At 40.8% G+C, this 19,749-nt stretch overlaps 1 protein-coding gene across 1 annotated transcript in view; it reads left to right on the top strand.

The window, feature by feature from the left end:
- The first annotated feature begins 370 nt into the window (after positions 1-370).
- The window catches only part of cygb2 (cytoglobin 2), a 37,532-nt gene continuing 18,153 nt past the window's right edge, over positions 371-19,749 (top strand). The window contains exon 1 of the mRNA XM_080880383.1: positions 371-862. Within this exon, the coding sequence (XP_080736509.1) occupies positions 669-862 (194 nt within the window). The 5' untranslated portion in view covers positions 371-668. The remainder of the gene's footprint in view (positions 863-19,749) is intronic.

Raw genomic sequence — 19,749 nt, 5'->3', positions numbered from 1 at the left:
GGCATGTAGAAGAAAATATACCATGTAGACAGAAATGAGTCCTCACTCTTTGCATGTGTCCACATATGCACTAAGATATGTGCTCCTCTCTCTCTCGCCTCCTCTTTCATCCCCCTCCTTTCTCCTGGTCTCTCCACCCCTCTGTTTCTTTCTCCTGTCGTCTCCCCACCCTGCTCTCATTCCATCAGGTCCTCACAACACAGCCTCAGCACGCCTCATCTCCTCCACCCAGAGCGAGTGGATCAGAGAGAAGCAAAGGAGAAGTGACGGGAAAACAACATCAGCATCACCGACAAGCATCTCCCTCACCGGGAGAGGGAGAGAGAGGGAGGGAAAAGGGGGAAGGAGGAGGAGGGGAGAGAGAGCAGAACAGTGTGAGAAAGAAGTTTTTAGTTAGAGGGAGTACAAGCGAGTGAGAGTTTGGAGTGAGAGAGCTCGGTGGGTGGCAGTGGAGCTTCATTTTCCCTTTCCTTTTCTTGGCTCTGAGTGCCGTCTGCCTCCTCTCTCCTCCCGCTCTCCTCCTCTTCTTCTCTACTTCTCTTCTCATCCCGTCTCTCCTCCAAGCTCCCGCCGTGGGGTCTCAGCTCTCCGTCTCCCTCCCCCCCTCCCTCGCTCCCTACCTCCCCCGGGCGCTGCTGGGAGCCTCCGGGCTGCTGCGCCGCAGGAGGATGTCGCGCCGGGAGTCTCCGCCGCCACCCTCGCCACCTCCGCAGCTGCTGGGAGTGCAGAGAGGAGAGGTGGAGTGCGAGGACCGTCCGGAGCGCGCGGAGCCGCTGTCCGACACCGAGAGGGAGATCGTCCAGGACACGTGGGGGCACGTCTACAAGAACTGTGAGGATGTGGGGGTGTCTGTTCTCATAAGGTGGGTTTTCCGTCAGCGCGAGTGAACTTAGAAAGTCTCCACGCTTAAAGATCCCAAGGTTGATTCGTGTCTTTTGATGTAACACTGCTCAGTGTTCCTGCTGCTTGAGCTCGAACATGCAAACCTTCCTGCTCCCCTGAGCAACATCCCGCTGACCACTGATAGAAAACATTTTTGCTGCACCGAATTGAAGCCATGAAATACCCTAACACGAACTTGAATCAGTTAAAGGAAAGACCAAGACAGGTAAACACTAAGAAATAACAGAAAGCAACAACAAAATCAAATATCACGAATACACAATGCAAAACTACAGTGCAAAAATAATGAAAACTGGAAAAACCCTAATCATCCCTGGAACTCATAACAACACCAGCCTGACAAACGAAAAATGTTTTCCTGTATATTTTTTTATGCACGATATTATTTCAATAAAAAAAAAACAAAAAAAAACAAGCTTATGTATGTTTCAGTTAAAACAATTTCCCACACTGAGTTATAGTTTAGTTTTAGCTAACTAACCGTGATTATGGTTTATCAGATGTATTAAATATTTTGATTTCACTCTCACAGCCCTGAAAGAGGCTTTCCTTTCTCAGTTCTCCCACACCACATATCCTCAGCTCCTGTCCTCCCCTTTCTTAGCCCCTCCCACCAGACCAGGAGGTGAGGGAGGGACACGAGGAGAGAGGAGTCGAGACAACAGACGTTTAACCAAATGAGACACCCTCGCCTCGGAGCCTCATTTTAAAGTGATGAGAAATTAAATATGACATTTCACAAAATAGCATCATAAATTGTTTTGTTATAGCCCAACTGCTGCTGTATTTGATGATCTGCAGTTTAACAGTGATCAGGACATTTTTTTTTACCTTTAATAGGAGGACTTTTAATTAAAATCACAACATGGTGCAATGTGACGAGACATTAGACCTTAATTTAATCACACATGCAGGCAGCAGTGAAAGGCAGAAAGTTGGATCATCTTAAATAACCAAAACCACAAGTACAAATGACTTGCGGTTTAATGAGCCCTCCTCTCCCCGTTGTTTGTATAATCCAGCTGTTCGCCACTTCAGTCTTCTTCAACATGGCTCAGATTTACAGAGAAACGAGTAAAGCCCCGAGATGCTCTGCTCCGCTAGGTTAGCTGATCAGAGACTAAAGCGGGGTGCACAGCAGGCTAGCAAGTTTGTCTGATTGTTGTTCTTCCAATTAACTGTCAAATCATCTGAGACATGACCAAAAAAAAGAAAAGAAAAAGAAAGAACACATGGTACAATTTAGATGCTCTTGCTAAGATCTCATTTGTTTTCTGCTCTTGTCATTCTTTTATTTTGTAATCACAATGAAAAACACACAAAGTAAAGATATTTTTCGAAAGGTGGAAACATCTGGACAAATCTTTAATCGCCTTGCACCATAAAATTCACCTAAATAAGGAAATATCAAACAGAGATTTAACATCATTCATGCATATATAATGTATAAAGGTCAATAATTCTGGTCTCAGCAAACCAGAAGTTACAGTACTGGCTGTTTAGGTGGGTGCAGATTTTAAGAATTACCAACATTTTTTATCTTGAGATGCTGGAAACAATCCTAAATCATCCGATTACTGCAAGCAGCAGGATATTACATAAGCTAAAAATATTTCCACCAAAAAGCTTTCCATTAATAATGTGAAGTTTTAATCAATTTTTTCTTTGCTCTTCTCACGGGTTTGAATACTGACTGTGTATAAAGGCTGGATGTACCTTTTGGACCAGAAACATGAAGCCAACACTAACAAGCTTCTGGCCAAACTTGAGGATCACGTCTGTGCTTATCCACCAAACAGCAGTTCAGAATACCCGTGCTTGTTGCAGTCTCTGGGTGGGATCCTGGGGGGTGTCCCATCCAGAGACTGGAGAAATCTGAACAGTGTCGACTGGAAAAGAAAAGACACAAATTAATGTCACGCATTAATTTACTTGATCCAGGATAACCTTAACCGAAAGGTCACTGATCTGTGTTGGTGATGTATTTGCCAAGACACTCTTCACTCTTGAAGAGAGGAACAATTCAATTTCAATTCAATTCAATTTCTTTATTGTCCCACAAGGGGAAATTAGTTTAGCAGCAGGAGGATAAAAATAAACAGAACAATACTATAAAATAATAATAACAATAATAATGATAGAAAGTTCAAGGACAATTATTTGCCATTAAGGAGACAAGACGCAGTAGGGATAACAGAGCTGTCAGCTGATCAACACCTAATGGTCAGCTGGAATAGATAACTATTAAAGGGCCGTTGGGTACCAAAAAAAGGTCAGAAGGGCTGTCGCGTCTGCTGTGGCAGAACCAAAATCTCAAGCTTGGGAAGAGTTCAGTGAGAAGGACTTTCAGATGGCTCCTAGCAAACTGTCTGGTGAATCAGGAGCAGGAAATAAGAAAAGCAGACTTGGCTCAGCCTCAGGCCAGCTTTTGGTCAGAGACGAGAACTGCTGAGCCTTACTGGAATATTGTGGAAAGAGCTCTTTGAGGTGCTCCTGAACCGGATGAGCACGTCCTCAGTCTCGAAGGCAGTTTGAAGATATAGGGGTGGCCTCACCTCATCTCCTGACAGACGTTGCTGAGGTACACAAAAAGCTCTGCAGTGAAAAAGGACGGGTAGGGATGAGATTCACTCTGTTTTGGCTCCATTGGCGTCCCTGGAATGTAACCCTCAGTGTTAGGTGGCTAACACTCAAGTACAATGGTGCACTGCTCTTTGTGGCTTAGCGTGAAGCAAGGGTGATCGAGTATTTTGAGAGCCTGTTGATGGGACCAGTGAACTAGTGCGGGCATTTTTTCCAAACTTTGTACTGAAGAGAGCTGAGCTGGAAAGCAAACCCTTCGAATTACCATCACTGTAGGTTCCCTCCCTCATGGCATGTCTGGGAAGCCGAAACAATAAGGTTGCAGATGAATGTGGCTGAAAACCTTTTCCTCAACAGGTTCAGACTCAGAAATAGATATTCTATTCTGAGATGTTCTACATTTCAAGGAGTATTCACTCTCAGGAGCTCAGTGAACTCCAGTGTGGGCTTGTGATAGGATGCCACCTGTGCATCAAGTCCAGTCGGAATATCTCCTTGGTACTAAAGATTCCATAGTCAACTGTTAGTGCCATTATAACCAAGTGGAAATGATTGGGAATGACGGCAACTCATCCATGAAGTGGTAGGCCACGTAAAAATCACAGAGTGAGGTCAGTCATGATGCCTTCAGAATAGCTTAAGAAAAGTGTGTAGAGAACTTCATAGTTTCCATGTCCGAGCAGCTGCATCCCAGCCTTACATCACGAAGTGAGGTGCAAAGCGTCGGATACATCAGTGTAAAGCACATCACCACTACACTCTCAGGAGTGATGAATAACACTTTTCCATCTGCCAATCCAATGGACAAATCTGGGTTAGCACAACTCTGAAATGAAGTAGACCGTGAGCCAGACCTTCTTGTTGTTGTGATGTTCTCCAACATCACTGTCTGACCTCACAAATGAGCCAAATTCCCATAAACGCACTCCTAAACCTTGTAGAAAACCTTCCCAGAACAGGTGAAGCTGTTATAGCTGCCAAAGATGGGTTAAAATCGTATTAAACCCTACGTATTAAGAATGGGATTACACTCAAATTCATATAAGTGCAAAGACAGTGTATCCATATTCTCAGACTTGTGAGTAGTATGACTCCTGGATAAATCCTTCTGGAATTTTTCCAGGCACAACAAACTTGGAAGCAGACCAGAAGGGGTAAACCTTGCCATCACTGTGTTGGCCTGCCATCACAACGGACTAAATAGGCTCGCGTCTGTATGGTACCAGATACGGATGTCATCATTTCGATGATCGGCAGCAGCCTGTTGTAGCATCTCTTCAATATTTAGCTTGAAGCATTGTTCAGCCTGCAATGCACGTGGTGACGCACCAGGCATCGCACCAGACATCGCACCACGTATCGCTCTGATATGCAGTTTTTTTCAGGTCTCTTTGATATGATGCACAAAAACTTCTGTTTAATCCCTATTGTGTCTCAGTTAACACAAAGTACTGAATTAATACTTTGTGTTAATGCTTTCATGTTGTTTTTTGTATTAGACAGTAACAGAAGCACACATGTATTCATCTTTCCCAGACGCTTAACTCTAACTATGAGCCTGCAGTCTGCTCTCCAGATGTAATGAGCTATGCTATAAGAACTTGGTTTTCCCCAGAAGGAAGGCAGATCCCAAAGTGACGGCACAAACAGATTTTTTTCACCACAACAGGCACACCCACACCATGTTCTGCACCAAATCCCTCAGCCTCTCAACAATAACTGAACTGTGACAAGTGCAGGAAAGGAGGGAACATCAAGTTCCTCACTCATTAAGATGCTGAGACGGCTCCATACACCACATCTTCTCACAAGTAAAGTGAAAACTGTGAAAAGGGCACCTTAAATTTGACCTGTTCTCACCTTGTTTATATTTTATTTCACATTTCTCTCTTTCACTGCTGCTGTCTTTTTAAGTCATGTGAAAATTAAACATTTTTCCAGGATCGAACAATCTTCTGTAATGCTTCACTCTACAGAGCTGCAGACCAACAGGATCTAACGGCGCTTCTCCTTTTTCCATTTAAAAAATAAATAAATAAAAAATATATATCAAAGAAGAGAGGCTTAATTTATTTAAATCCTCAGCTAAACTGTCTCAGTGTCACTGAGACCTTAAGGGCTTGTTAAAATGAACAGCGAGTCGTAGACAAGGAGACTGATGTGACTGCGACAAACTGATTTTCGGTTGGAGGTGACGATAATCCCCCGAGGGGGAGCAGATGGGGCAGAGAGCATCTTGTGTGTGTGTGTGTGTTTCGTGTGCTCTTATCTGTGGATGACAGCAACAGGCTTTGGCGCTTGAATGCCTCGTTCTGTGCTTCTGCAGAGCTCTTCTCCTTGACGTCGCTCCTTTCATTTCTTATTACTTTTTTCCCCCTCTAAAAGGTGACATGGGTATTCCTTTGAAATCTCAGCTAAACCATGATGACCATTTAATCCGTTAAGTCAAAGCTGCCAGGCACATCACCTGTCCACGAATTCTTTTTTTTTTTTTTTTAATATACTGACAATTTAGCGTTTCTTGTAGCTTAGAAACAGCAGAGCCCACATAAAGTGTTAATTTACTGCCATATAAACAGGATCAGAATATACTCAACTTGGGAAGCATGTAAAAATAGTTTTTATCAAAAATTATTTTGTGCAAATATTTTTCTATTTTTCTTCCATAGAGATGAAATTTTCACTCTCACATCCACACAAACCTACAGAATGACCTGAGGACTAATTAACATGTAAACTTACAGTAATGAGTAGAGAGGACCCCGAATGCAGGATACAGATTCAGTCTAATTAATCAGACTGAAGTAGAATCAAAAATAGCCACATATTGTCCAAAAATATCCACAGGAAAAAAACACAGCATAAACACATTACATAAGTAATGTAACATGACAAGCTAACACCCACAAAGAAATAGAGACAGGAGACAGGAGTGGATAAACTCTATAGTTAATGATGAGACACAGGAGAGCAAGACACAGATGAAAGTAATCAAGAAGTGAAAACAACCTGAGAGAAGAAACAAAAAGCAGACCTGCACAGATATACAGTGTCAAACTCTTGAGCTACCTTTCTTTATACTTTAACAGGAACATGTGAAGTGAGTTAAATTTACTGTACAAACATCCATAGAAATACAGTATAAGAGACAAAACCAGAGTTTGTACAGTTTTAATGAGCTTCAAAGTCATTTTGGTATGATCATCTGTATTTGACAACACAGCCTAAACTCTTATTCAGTTTTATTGTAATTTCTTTAAGTAGTCTTCAGTAACAGTTCTCCAGGCTTCATGAAGGACATTCAAAGCTCTTCTTTGCATGTTGGATGTCCTTTTGTTCCGTTCTCTGTCAAGATGATCCGACACTGCTTCAATAATGTTGAAGTCGTCCATGACTGATGGTGCTCTATTGTCCGTCTTTTTCTATCCAGGTATGCATTTACTGCATTGGTAGTGTCATGTTGAAAAATGAAGCCATTGTCAGTCGATGCTTTCCAGATGGTATTACATGGTGGATAAAAATTTGATGGCACTTACGGGGTTCATGATTGGATCCATTTTAACAAGCTCCCCAGCCCCGACAGAGCCTCCACAGTTTTTCACAGATTGCTGCAAACTCTTAGTGCAATTTCATTGTTCTTGACAATGACAATAAATAAATAAATACTAAATACTAATACTAAATACTTGCTCCTGACCTTTTTCTCCTTGTTTCTCATTGTTCTTTGCGTCTTGATATCCACTCTTCCACTGAGACTATTGCTGATGAAGCTTCAGTGACTAGTAGATCTGTCCGATGCATCGCTCATGTCCTTTTTCTTTGAGTTTAGTTTAACACTAGGAGCTCCTTTCTTCTTCCAAGGGAGTGGACTTATTAGCAGTCCATAAGATGAGAGACACTTTCAAGATTCAAACTCCCCTGACAGAAAAGAGTGAAATCGTCAATAGCTGGCATGCAGTCTGCGGCTTGGGTCAAACACTTGGGGCGGTTGAAATCTTCTTGTTGTGAGCAGTGCACAACATCTGCCACGAGAACACAGAGTTAATGTTTTCATGTCAATCCATCTGCCCGGCTGCATTGAGTGAACAGACAGCGACAAAAGCCTCAGCTGATCTCACCAGTGCGTACAAATGCAATTGCACCAAAAAGTGAGAGCGCCCCAGGCATTGTCAGAGCAGTGCATATGGCAGCTTTGTGAATACAATTAGACTCCGAGTGCGTTGACTCGCATAGCATTGTTGTAGGTATGGTGCTGATGGGAGGAATCAATGACATTTTCATTCTTAAGAAGAAGATGGTATCATTTGATTAACTGCACAAATTTTTTTGTATGTATACTAAATTTGTAGGTGATTGCTCTGCTGTATTTTAGGAAGTGGTTGTAGTTTTTAACTACAATAACTAATGAAGAGAAAAGGAAAAAGCTCAGCCGTGCTATCATTTTCTTGGTTTAGTTTATTTATTTACACATTACGCAGACTGTGCAAGCAGTAAAAAGTATAAAGTCCACAGACCGTGTATCTGACTCAACAGGCTTACAAGTAGTTCTTGTATATATCTGACCTTAATTTCTATAATTAAAAGTCATCTACCCTCCCCCCTGAAAAAAAGCAAAAAGAAATAACCATGACACCCAAAATCATTCACACTTTAAAATATTAATATTCTTTCTTTTGGAAAACAAAAAGACCAGCAATAAAGCCATAAATCTTCTAAAACCCCTCTTTTGCTTTTTAAAACCTTTTTTGCACTGTGAAATTACCTCTTTGTAATTTGATCTCCTGGATTTGAGAAATAACTTTTAGTCACAGTCTGGAAATAACTTTTGTTTAGATATAAACATTATTTGTGTAAATAAAAAAAAGAAAATCAACAAAAAGCACACCAGAAGCACACCTCTGCCAAAGCAGCTCGCTTTGAGCATTATTTACTTTTAAGGGAATAGTATTGTGTTTTGTATATATTTAATTTGTTTTCTTTGTTCTTTTAAAATTACTTAAAGTTCGTAGTGCAGTAAAAATCACATAAGGGTAGCATTACAGATGTTCACTTTGATTACACAAACATTATGTTAGAGTAGGTGATAGATAATAGCTACTGATTTGTAAATAACATTAATAGAGGCGGCGTGCTGGGGTGGGTACCCTAGTATACCTCAGCTTATTGCCTGTAAGTTGTGGTTTCTCCTGGTGGATGAGAGGGTTTGTTCTCTGCGCCTTCGGGTTGGGGAACGAGTCCTGACTGTCGTCTGTGCTTATGCACCAAATGACGGTTCAGAGTACCTGGCCTTCTTGGAGTCCCTGGGCGGGCTGCTTGAGGGTGCACCACCTGGGGACTCATGTTGTCCTACTGGGAGACTTCAACACTCAACAGATGTGGGCAACGGCAGTGAGACCTGGATGTATGTGATTGGGAGGAACGGCCTCCTGGATGTGAACCCGAGCTGTGTTTTGTTACTGGACTTCTGTGCAAACCACAGTTTGTCCATAATGAACACCATGTTTGAACATAGGGGTTTCAATAAGTGTACGTGATGCCAGGACACCCTAGGCTGTAGGTCAATGATCGATTTTGTAATTGTGTCATCAGACCTGCGGCCATATATTCTGGACACTTGGGCGAAGAGAGGGGCTGTCAACTGATCACCACCTGGTAGTGAGTTGGATCAGGTGGCAGGGGAGGATGCTGGACAGACCTGGTGCATCTAAACATATTGTGAGGGTGTGCTGGGAACGCCTGGCAGAGGCCCTAGTTCACAAGATCTTCAACTCACACCTCCGACAGAGCTTCAATGGCATTCTGAGGGAGACTAGGGACATTAAGTCAGAATGGACCATGTTCAGCACCTCCATTGCCGAAGGTGGAAGGAGTACTTCGAGGACCTCCTTAAATCAACTCGTCTATCTGCGGGGGTGAGGTCACTGAGGCAGTTAAACAACTCCTTGGTGGCAGGGCCCCTGGGGTGGATGAGGTTCGCTCTGAGTTCCTGAAGGCTCTAGATGTTGTAGGGCTGTCTTGGTTGACATGCCTCTACAACGTTGCATGGAGATCAGGGGTGGTACCTTTGGATTGGCAGATCAAAGTGGTGGTTCCCATCTTTAAGAAAGGGGGACCAGAGGGTGTGTTCCAACTATAGGGGGATCACACTCTTCAGCCTCCTTGGGAAAGTCTATACCAGGGTACTGGAAAAGAGAGTCCGTCTGTTAGTTGAACCTCAGAACAATGCAGTTTTTGTCCTGGTCATGGAGCACTGGACCAGCTCTTCATCCTTGGTCTGCATTGCTGGCAATAAGTCAGACTTGTTTCTGGTGGGTAATGGCTGCCCTTTGTCATGATACTGTTCATAATTGTCATCAGTCATTCATCATTCATTTAATGGACAGAATTTCTAGGTGTAGCCAGGTGGTGGAAGGCTTCCACTTGGATTGTCTCAGAATCTCATTGCTGCTTTTGCAGATGATGTAGTTCTGTTGGCTTCATCAGGTGATGGCCTCCAGCTCGGACTGGAATGGTTCGCAGCCGAATGTGAAGTGGTGGGAATGAGAATCAGCACCTCCAAATCTGAGGCCCTGGTCCTCAGCTGGAAAAGGGTGGAGCGCCCACTCCAGAGCAGGGATGAGTTCCTGCCCCAAATAGAGGTGTTTAAGTATCTCAGGGTCTTGTTCACGAGCGACAGGAGACGGGAGCGGGAGATCGACAGACGATTGACAGACGGTCCATAATGATGAAGAGAGAGTTGAGTGTAAAACCGGTTGATCTATGTCCCTACCCTCACCAATGGTCACGAGCTGTGGGTGGTAGGTGTCATATTATTGGTTATCAACTTTCTTTCTTAACCCAGTCTTTCTGCTTCAGGCTCTGTGTCACTCACATAAAAAGGAAAAGGAGGTGCTTGATGCATCCCTTGACTTCTCTTCTGCACAAATTAATCAACTGAGCACCATCTACTCAAATCAGAGGCATTATCAGAGGAACTAGTGATAAAGAAACGAATGCAACACTGGGGCTGCAAATAAAACGAGAGAGAAGATCATTAATCTTGTGAATTCATAATCATCACAAGCAAGCTGAGCAGAAAAATAACTATAATCTCCTGTTATGTTTTACTACTCAGTGCTATTTATTCCTAACATTATAGCTGCACATTAAAAGATCCAGTGTTACTCCGCATGTTCGGATTCGTAAGTTTCCTGTAGCCTAGGAAAGGAGACGGGGATAAGACTTTAGTTTGGAATATTGTTGGCAATAAATTCCTTACAAATGCCACTGATGGATTTTCAAAATAGATTTTTTTTCTGAGCTCTGTTAGCTTCAGCTCCAGTAGTGTAAGAGAGACTTTTAGCACTATTAGGAGTAAGCAGAAGACATTCATACATTTTCGCCAATTGCACAGTTGGTGTTACTGTGAATTGGCTGAACATGTAACAAATATAGTAGAGAATATGTATTGCACTTAAAACACACTGGAAATAAAAAAATCAGTGAAAACGTGGCACTTCCAACCTGGGCCCTAGGTCACAGGGTCGGCATAAGTTACCACGGTTATTTAGACATGGCACAGAAAACTCTTCAAGCTCAACATAGCTCAGTATCTCATTAATCTTCATAGCGCACCCCTCAGCTGGAATGATTAATAGTAATCTGTGTTTTTGTGATAAAATAATTAAATTAATTGTTTTAAAGGTCGAGGCAAGACAGTTCCACACTGTAAGAAAGGTTAGGAAAGTATGAGTGAGTGATCCAATACGTGCACGGCTCTTGTTTTAAACAGAATCACTAGCAAGTTTTTTCTTTAAATAGTCAGCATGTCGTTCCTTTTTCTGTGTTAATACATAATTAGCCACACCTCAAAGTTTTGCTCCATGAATTAATTTAATTTTAACGTAACATATTTTGTGTTTGATGTCCCCGTCAGTTTCCTTTTGATTTCCAAAACCCCTAATGATACAAAGAGCTTCTTTGTTTTAAAGAACTTTTGAGGAATTCCAAATAATTTTCAGTGACATACAAAACATGTCTGACACATTTGAGCAAAATACTAACACTTTAACTATATATATAGTTAAAGTGTGGGCTAAAGTATATAATCAATATTTAAAAAAGGGGTACCCCACAAATAATTTGGTTAACTCCTGTCCCAGATTGAAGCTCATTAATGTCTTTATAAGGTTTCATGGCAGTCCGTTCAGGAGTTGTGGATATTACAGATAAATAATAATAACTTAGTTAATTAGTCATTTCCTTTTTCTTTTTTTTTTAGACTTCCTGCAGCTATCTGACTGTAGAGCTTCTAAAATCTGGACTACATGGGTTCCTTTAATTAGTCGGTAATTAAGCCGGTGGCGTGTTGTTGAAGAGTTTGTCTTGTGAAAAAAAGATGTCCTTGAAATTCCAGCAGTGAGGCTCAAGGTTGTTCGTGGTGCTTCAAAGAATTAGACGAACCCTTCCAGTGTAATCAAAGTACGATTAACAACCGTCGCTAATGGTGCTGCTTATCTTTGATGACTTCATTTAAATGCAGAGACAGGTGCAGGAATGTGTTCAGAGCTCTCCAAAGTGCTAAACATGCACCGAAACTTATCAGATAGTCACTGTGGTCCATCGTGTTCTCCTCCGTTTGTACACCTCTCTGTGAAGTCCCTCAAGCCTCTTTAATTATGCTGGGTGGAAAAACTTTGAGATACTTCATTTTAAATGTAATGCAATGGCTGTGTTCAGGAGGGTGACAGAATAGGAAAGATTTATTATGCCTTGTGCATTTGTATAATGATAGAAAAACAAAACAAAAAACAAAGTTAAACTCTTCCAGTTGTTTAAGATAATGTTACAACCAGTTAAACATGAAAGGTTCAATTGAAGCAAGACAGATTTCTTCACTAATATATATATATATATATATATATATATATATATATATATATATATATTAGGGGTGCAACGATACACAAAATTCACGGTTCGGTTCGGTTCGATACTTTGGTGTCACGGTTCGATATTTTTTCGATACAAAAAAAATGTTCATGCATTTTTAATTTGTCATTTATTAAAATTATAAATATATATTTTAACTCAAAAGTACAGTTTTTAAATTTAACCCTAACCCTTGTGCGTGTTTTTTATTTTGACAGCGAATGCGCACCTGCGGACCACTTATGTGCAGCCCTGGTTATTTAGCTCGTCATATTGCAGCCACAGAAATTATTTTGTCCATGAAACCATGAAGCTGCACTTTCTTTTTGCCTTATAGTCTGATTTGTCATAACTTCTCCCTGACCTGTCTTATTTGGCTCAGCAGAACTAAAATATATATCTGTCTGTGAAGGTTCTCAGTCATCCAGGTCATCGTAGTCAAATATAAATCCTGCTGCTTTTACACACGCACTCACATAAGCTCAGCGATTCTCTGCGCGATCAACCTCTCACATGTTTAAGCTTGCTGCGGGAGATTTCACTTGTCATGTTTGCATAGTAAGCTAACGATTAATAAGACGATGTCAGAGGAATTGGTGCGCAAATTATCATCACTCACAGATCAGTGCTGTCGCTCTCTATACACAGTTCGCACGATTGCAAAGTGAAAGCAAAAAAACAAGCGCAAATTCAAACGCGATTTCAATATGTCACATATTGACAGTGGCTCACCGATGCCAATGACATAATTACCCAGCTACATTTCTGAAAGAATGCAAAAGCATTGACATATATTTTTCCTACAATAGCCCGACGGGCAGGGCAGAGATAGATTTTGGTAGCCCGACTGGAAAAATCGCTAGCTCCGGGACGTCAGGCTAGCGATATTGCAAGCCCTGTATCTGATTGAGGAATCACTCATCTTTGGAAAAGAGAGTTTATTACAGAGAAATGGCTCTTTCCAAAATAAAAGCTATACTATCCGCTTCTTCTGGGCTATATTCTCAGCAGCATAAGGAGAATCATGTGCTAACAGCTGTCTAAATGACTCGGCTAAAGTTAGTAGCATGCTTGTTGTTTTTGTCTTTGCACTAGGATGATGTCGGCGTAAATGTGCAGTCATATTCGTTGTGTTCCCACTAGTGCTTTCAGGTTAATCTCGTTGAAATGACCTTAACACCACAACACGGCAAATCTCCATTAACGAGCTACCGCCGATCGCCCCGTGCATGGGGCTAGACGGCCAACACGTTAACGAGCTAACTGCGCTAACACACTAGTTCACACCCATGTAATTGAGCATTGCATGGCACATCCAACATACTGTTTTACTTTAGTCCATGACTCGCTTACCTTCAGGGTCATACGTCACATGAAAACCAAAATAATTCCAAACGCCAGATCTGAATAAGGGTGGGGGAGGTGCCCTGCGCTCTTCCTTCTGACTATGCTGTCTGTGTTGAGCGCTCAGTGGATCTGCGCTCGACAGTGCAGCCTAGGCGGAGTAGTCGAACGCAGATTCACTGAGCGCTCAACACAGACAGCATCGTCAGAAGGAAAGTTGATAAAATAAATTACAAATGTTGTATTGTTCGATACATATGCGTACCGAACCGAAAGCACTGTATCGAACGGTTCAATATCGATACGAATATCGTTGCACCCCTAATATATATATATATATATATATATATATATATATATATATATTGGGGGTGCAACGATACACAAAATTCACGGTTCAGTTCGATACTTTGGTGTCACAGTTCGATATTTTTTCGATACAAAAAAAAATGTTCATGCCTTTTTAATTTGTCATTTATTAAAATTATAAATATATATTTTAACTCAAAAGTACAGTTTTTAAATTTAATGTTGCTGAAACAAAAAATAAAATAAAAAAAAGAAATATATCTCAGGGCTCGCAAAATTTCAAAATCCCTGGCAGCCCTTCGGGCAGGAACTCTTCAGTTTTTGGTAGCCCAAAATAAATGTAAGTAGCCCGAATAAAAAAAGAGAGCAATTTTTTGATTGATGTTTTGTTTCTTGTTTTGTTTCCTTTACAATATTATACATTAATGTATAATATTGTAAAGGAAACAAAACATTAATCAAAAAATTGTTGAAAAACAAATTACAACATTAACTCAAATACTTGGTTCTAATTGAACAGAAATTTCTATGAACTTGTAAGAACTGTGTAGAACATGAATCAGTCTGTGTCAGATCCTGAATTTGAAATTTCCACTGAAGTCACGGGTAAGAGGCAAGTGGAACCAAGATCGAGGCCATTTGCTTTTTGAAGTTTGCAAAGACTGCTAAATTTTGCCAGTGTTAGTTCACTCTTTGCAACATAGTACGCTGTTCTAAACAGATTTTTCAGGTTTATTTTTAGTATGTTATTTGCAATTGGTGTTTGTTCTGGGAAAGATATTGCAGACTGAGCAATAATGCATTTCTTGCATTTCTCATGGGTTCTAATGGGGGCCTTTCTTAAAATGACTGGTCCCAGTAACAAAGGCGCTTGTCGACTCAGAAATCGAGAGAAAACCAACAACACACCCGGCAGAACATTATGTTATTAACACGGGTGCACATAAGTGGTCCGCATGTGCGCATTCGCTGTCAAAATAAAAGACGCGCACCAGATAAGATTCTTCACCCTGACCTGTCTTATTTGGCTCAGCAGAACTAAAATATATATCCTGCTGCTTTTACACACGCACTCACATAAGCTCAGCGATTCTCTGCGCGATCAACCTCTCACATGTTTAAGCTTGCTGCGGGAGATTTCACTTGTCATGTTTGCATAGTAAGCTAACGATTAATAAGACGATATCAGAGGAATTGGTGCACAAATTATCATCACTCACAGATCAGTGCTGTCGCTCTCTATACACAGTTCGCGCGATTGCAAAGTGAAAGCAAAAAAACAAGCGCAAATTCAAACGCGATTTCAATATGTCACATATTGACAGTGGCTCACCGATGCCAATGACATCATTACCCAGCTACATTTCCAAAAGAATGCAAAAGCATTGACATATATTTTTCCTACAATAGCCCGACGGGCAGGGCAGAGATAGATTTTGGTAGCCTGACTGGAAAAATCGCTAGCCACGGTACGTCAGGCTAGCGATTTTGCGAGCCCTGTATCTGATTGAGGAATCACTCATCTTTGGAAAAGAGAGTTTATTACACAGAAATGTCTCTTTCCAAAATAAAAGCTATACTATCCGCTTCTTCTGGGCTATATTCTCAGCAGCATATTAAACATATAGGTCCCCATAAGGAGAATCATGTGCTAACGGCTGTCTAAATGACTCGGATAAAGTTTGTAGCATGTGCCCATATGGAAAAGATATATATAAATCTTATAAAGTTTTTATCTGTCTTGTGTGAAACTTGTATGAAAAGCATACAAGAGTGAAAACACATATAAGATCCCTTGAAAAATTATATAATGAAACTTGTATGTTTTGTATACATACTAAAAAAAAAAAAGAAAGTAATGAGAAAGTGGCCACTTTCATGAGTAAATCATGTATGTTTTTACTATTTCTTTTCCATATGGGTGTGCTTGTTGTTTTTGTCTGCTTCCACTTGTCTTTGCACTAGGATGATGTCGGTGTAAATGTGCAGTCATATTCGTTGTGTTACCACTAGTGCTGTCAGCGTTAATCTCGTTGAAATGACGTTAAAGCCACAACACGGCAAATCTCCGTTAACGAGCTACCCCTGCGTGGGGCTAGACGGCCAACACGTTAACGAGCTAACTGCGCTAACACACTAGTTCCCACCCATGTAATTGAGCATTGCATGGCACATCCGACATACTGTTTTACTTTAGTCCATGACTCGCTTACCTTCAGGGTCATACGTCACATGAAAACCAAAATAATTCCAAACGCCAGATCTGAATGAGGGTGGGGGAGGTTCAATTTGCCATGTTGCCAGGAGAGCCTAACTTCTGTCTTGCTAGCTTGCCCTGCGCTGAGTGAATCTGCGTTCGACTACTCCGCCTAGGCTGCACTGTCGAGCGCAGATCCACTGAGCGCTCAACACAGACAGCATCGTCAGAAGGAAAGTTGATAAAATAAATTACAAATTTTGTATTGTTCGATACATATGCGTACCGAACCGAAAGCACTGTATCGAACGGTTCAATATCGATACGAGTATCGTTGCACCCCTAATTTTATTTATTTATATATATATATATATATATATATATATATATATATATATATATATATATATATATATATGTGTGTATGTGTGTGTGTGTGTGTGTGTATTTACTATCATGTCCTAAATAAGAACATTAATAGACAGGTTGTATACTGGCTTCAGAATTTATTTATTTTTTTCATGCTTTGCAATTACAGAAAATGTGTATTGTAATTATTGTGGCATATGTATGTATACCTATGTAATGTATCCCTGCCTTAACAGGTGGGGTAATCTGAACAAAACTTTGCATGCACGTTGTCACACTTACTGCGATTATTGAGATCTGTTTTCTAAAAAGGTTCATTATAAATCCGAATTCTTTGGATGAAAATGTGATGTCACGTTCTCTGTTTGCATTTGTTTCATGTGTCATGTTCAACTTAACGGTCATCAAAATTTGTATGTGGAACAGAATTTTGTTCAAGTTACCAATAAATGTGGATTTAGAGACTCAGGGAAAGATAGTGATCTACAGCAAGAAGGGAAAATCAATGAAAGTGGACATTGCTGGGGAAAACAAGACACAGGTGCAAACAATCAAGACAGGAGGTGAAGTAAAGCACAAGACAACAGAGGCAAGTAACTGCCAAAATAGAAGAGGAAGTGAGATTACATACGCAGGGAAAAATAGACTCAAGAATAAAGTTAAAGAGAAATTGACACAGGGAGGTGAGACAGAAGACACTGCAGTAAACAAATAAAACTGTAAAGTTGAGACTAAATTATATGATAAACTAAAAGTTCCAAAAATGCTCAAGAAGAAATGAAGATCAATAAATAAAATTATGGACATCTGAAAAAAACCCTCAAAAGTTAAAGAAAACCTAAAGTCAGACCCAGGGTCATGATAGCCAGGCCTGGGGAGGGTAAAGCAGACACTTCAACCGTAAAAATATGTGTGTGCTGACAACTGATCATTTTTCTCGTCACACTGAAAGATTTACAGCTATTATTTACATATAAAGTGAATTAAAGGACAGCTAGCATTTCCTCTGTAGACTTTTATTAAATAGTGATCTGGTTCAGCCGGTTTAATATATTTAACTATCCTCCATCTTGTTACATAACAGTCACACTTTTTCCCCCTGTGTCTTGTGAATCATTCAAAAAAATTAAAATTCCTGAGATACAGGGCTGAATAATGCTTAGGCCAAAACAAATGTGCCTGAAATAAAATTAAAAAAAAGAAACAGTTGAATCATTCAAATCTTTAGAGTCTGTTTTTGAAACTGTGACAGAGCCTTTTGTGCGCTGAGATTTCAGATCAGAACAAGGTTTTTTTCTGTGCAAAGTGATGTTCCCCTTGTATTCCTGCCATGTTTCTTGTAATGTACTATACAACCATGGCTTGGCTACAGAGAATTAAACATTTATCATTCCAACACAAGAGGATTGGCACAGAAACAATTTTTTTCTACAGAGAAAACATCAGAGAGAAGTCTTGTTTTCTCTAAGCGCTACAGTTAACTTTCATGTTTGTCTAAGCAGAGTAGAGAGCATCTGAATTATAAAGACTGTTTACGTATCGTGACAGCTGGTAGAGCCAAGCTAGAGGCTCTGCATGCGACACAAGTGTTTGTAAGCCTAGCATGACACAGGATCTGGGGGATGTGGATGCATTGTCGCAGAGCTGCTGAGGGCAAAACTCCAGCGGGGAAATAACGGTACGAGGAATTTAGTTAGCTCAAGCAATGAGAAGAATTAAACTGGGCCAGAGCAGAAGTGTGTGTGTGTGTGTGCGTATTTAAATCCAGCTGTTTCAGTCACTGCACTCATTGTATGTAAATTTCAAAAGCGTTGTGTTAACAGCTACGCTTTACATTGTCTGTGAAAACCAGCAGTACTTAATCTGTGCCATCCTCCTGCAGCCAGGCTTGTGGAAACGCTCTCACACACGCACACCGAGCTGCTGCGAGGCCACAGGCTGCTGCGATGAAAACTGTCAAACCCTTTGTCAAAACAAATCTTTGTGACTAGAATCCCACAAGATGTTTTAGTTTCTCTTTGTTTATCTCCATACTTAAGTCTACCATGGTGGTTGAAGAATGGAATTTACTTCACCTAAAATAACTCTGATTTTAGGTACTGGTCAGAACTCAAACCCACTACAGGGACATCAGAGATAAATCATTTTGTTCTGTAGTAGAGCTTTGAGGCAAAGCTTTGAAAATACTTGCTTCCTTCTCTGTTTGAGAACAATGTTCTGCTTCCCTGTCAGATTCATCAGTTGGTTGGTTGGTTGGTTTGCCACTTTTGGTCGGGACTGAAATGTCCAGTGCTATGAACCTCTGTATTTATGGTCACGAGTAAAACTGATGATTATGAGGACATAATTTAACTAGAACCTTTTTGTGTAATCAAATGCATTCACCAGGCACTTCATTAGGCACTCCTCTTCACCTGCCTGTTAATGCAAATATCTAATTAGCCAAACAAATGTTCAAGCTGGGGGTGGTAATGCTGTGAGGGATCTTTTCTCAGCACACTTTGGACCCTGAGCCTAGTTCTGCCAGAGGTTTCCTTCTGTTTACAAAAAACGTCACCAAAGTGCTTGCTCATAGGGGATCATCTGCTTGTTGGGGTTTCATTGTATTATTGTAGGGTGTTTACCTTACATTATCAAGCGCCATGAGGCAACTGTTGTTGTGATTTCGCATTATATCAATAAAATTGAATTGAATCGAGCAGGATAATGCTCTTCATGTCACAGACTTCAAATTCTCTCAACAAGTTTCTTGAACATGAAAATGAGTTAATTGTACTCCAACGGCCTCCACAGTCACCAGCTCTGAATCCCACAGAGCAGCTTTGGTCTTTGGATATGTTAGAACGAGAAATCCACATCACGGACGTGCAGCCAACAAATCTGAAGCAACAGTGTGATGCTATGATGTCATCATAGACCAAAATCTGTAAAGCACGTTTAGAGCATCTTGTTGAAACCTTGCCATGAAAAATGAAGCGACTTCTGAAGGAAAAATTTAGCACCACCAAACAAAGAGTGCAATGAGTCTACGCGCAAACCTATGACATTTCTAACATTGGGGCGATCGTGGCTCAAGAGTTGGGAGTTCGCCTTGTAATCGGAAGGCTGCCGGTTCGAGCCCCAGCTTGGTCAGT

The sequence above is a fragment of the Rhamphochromis sp. 'chilingali' genome (genome assembly GCF_963969265.1).
Source record: "Rhamphochromis sp. 'chilingali' genome assembly, chromosome: 4".
Taxonomy (NCBI): Eukaryota; Metazoa; Chordata; class Actinopteri; order Cichliformes; family Cichlidae; genus Rhamphochromis; species Rhamphochromis sp. 'chilingali'.
This window is presented reverse-complemented; position numbering and strand designations above follow the sequence as displayed.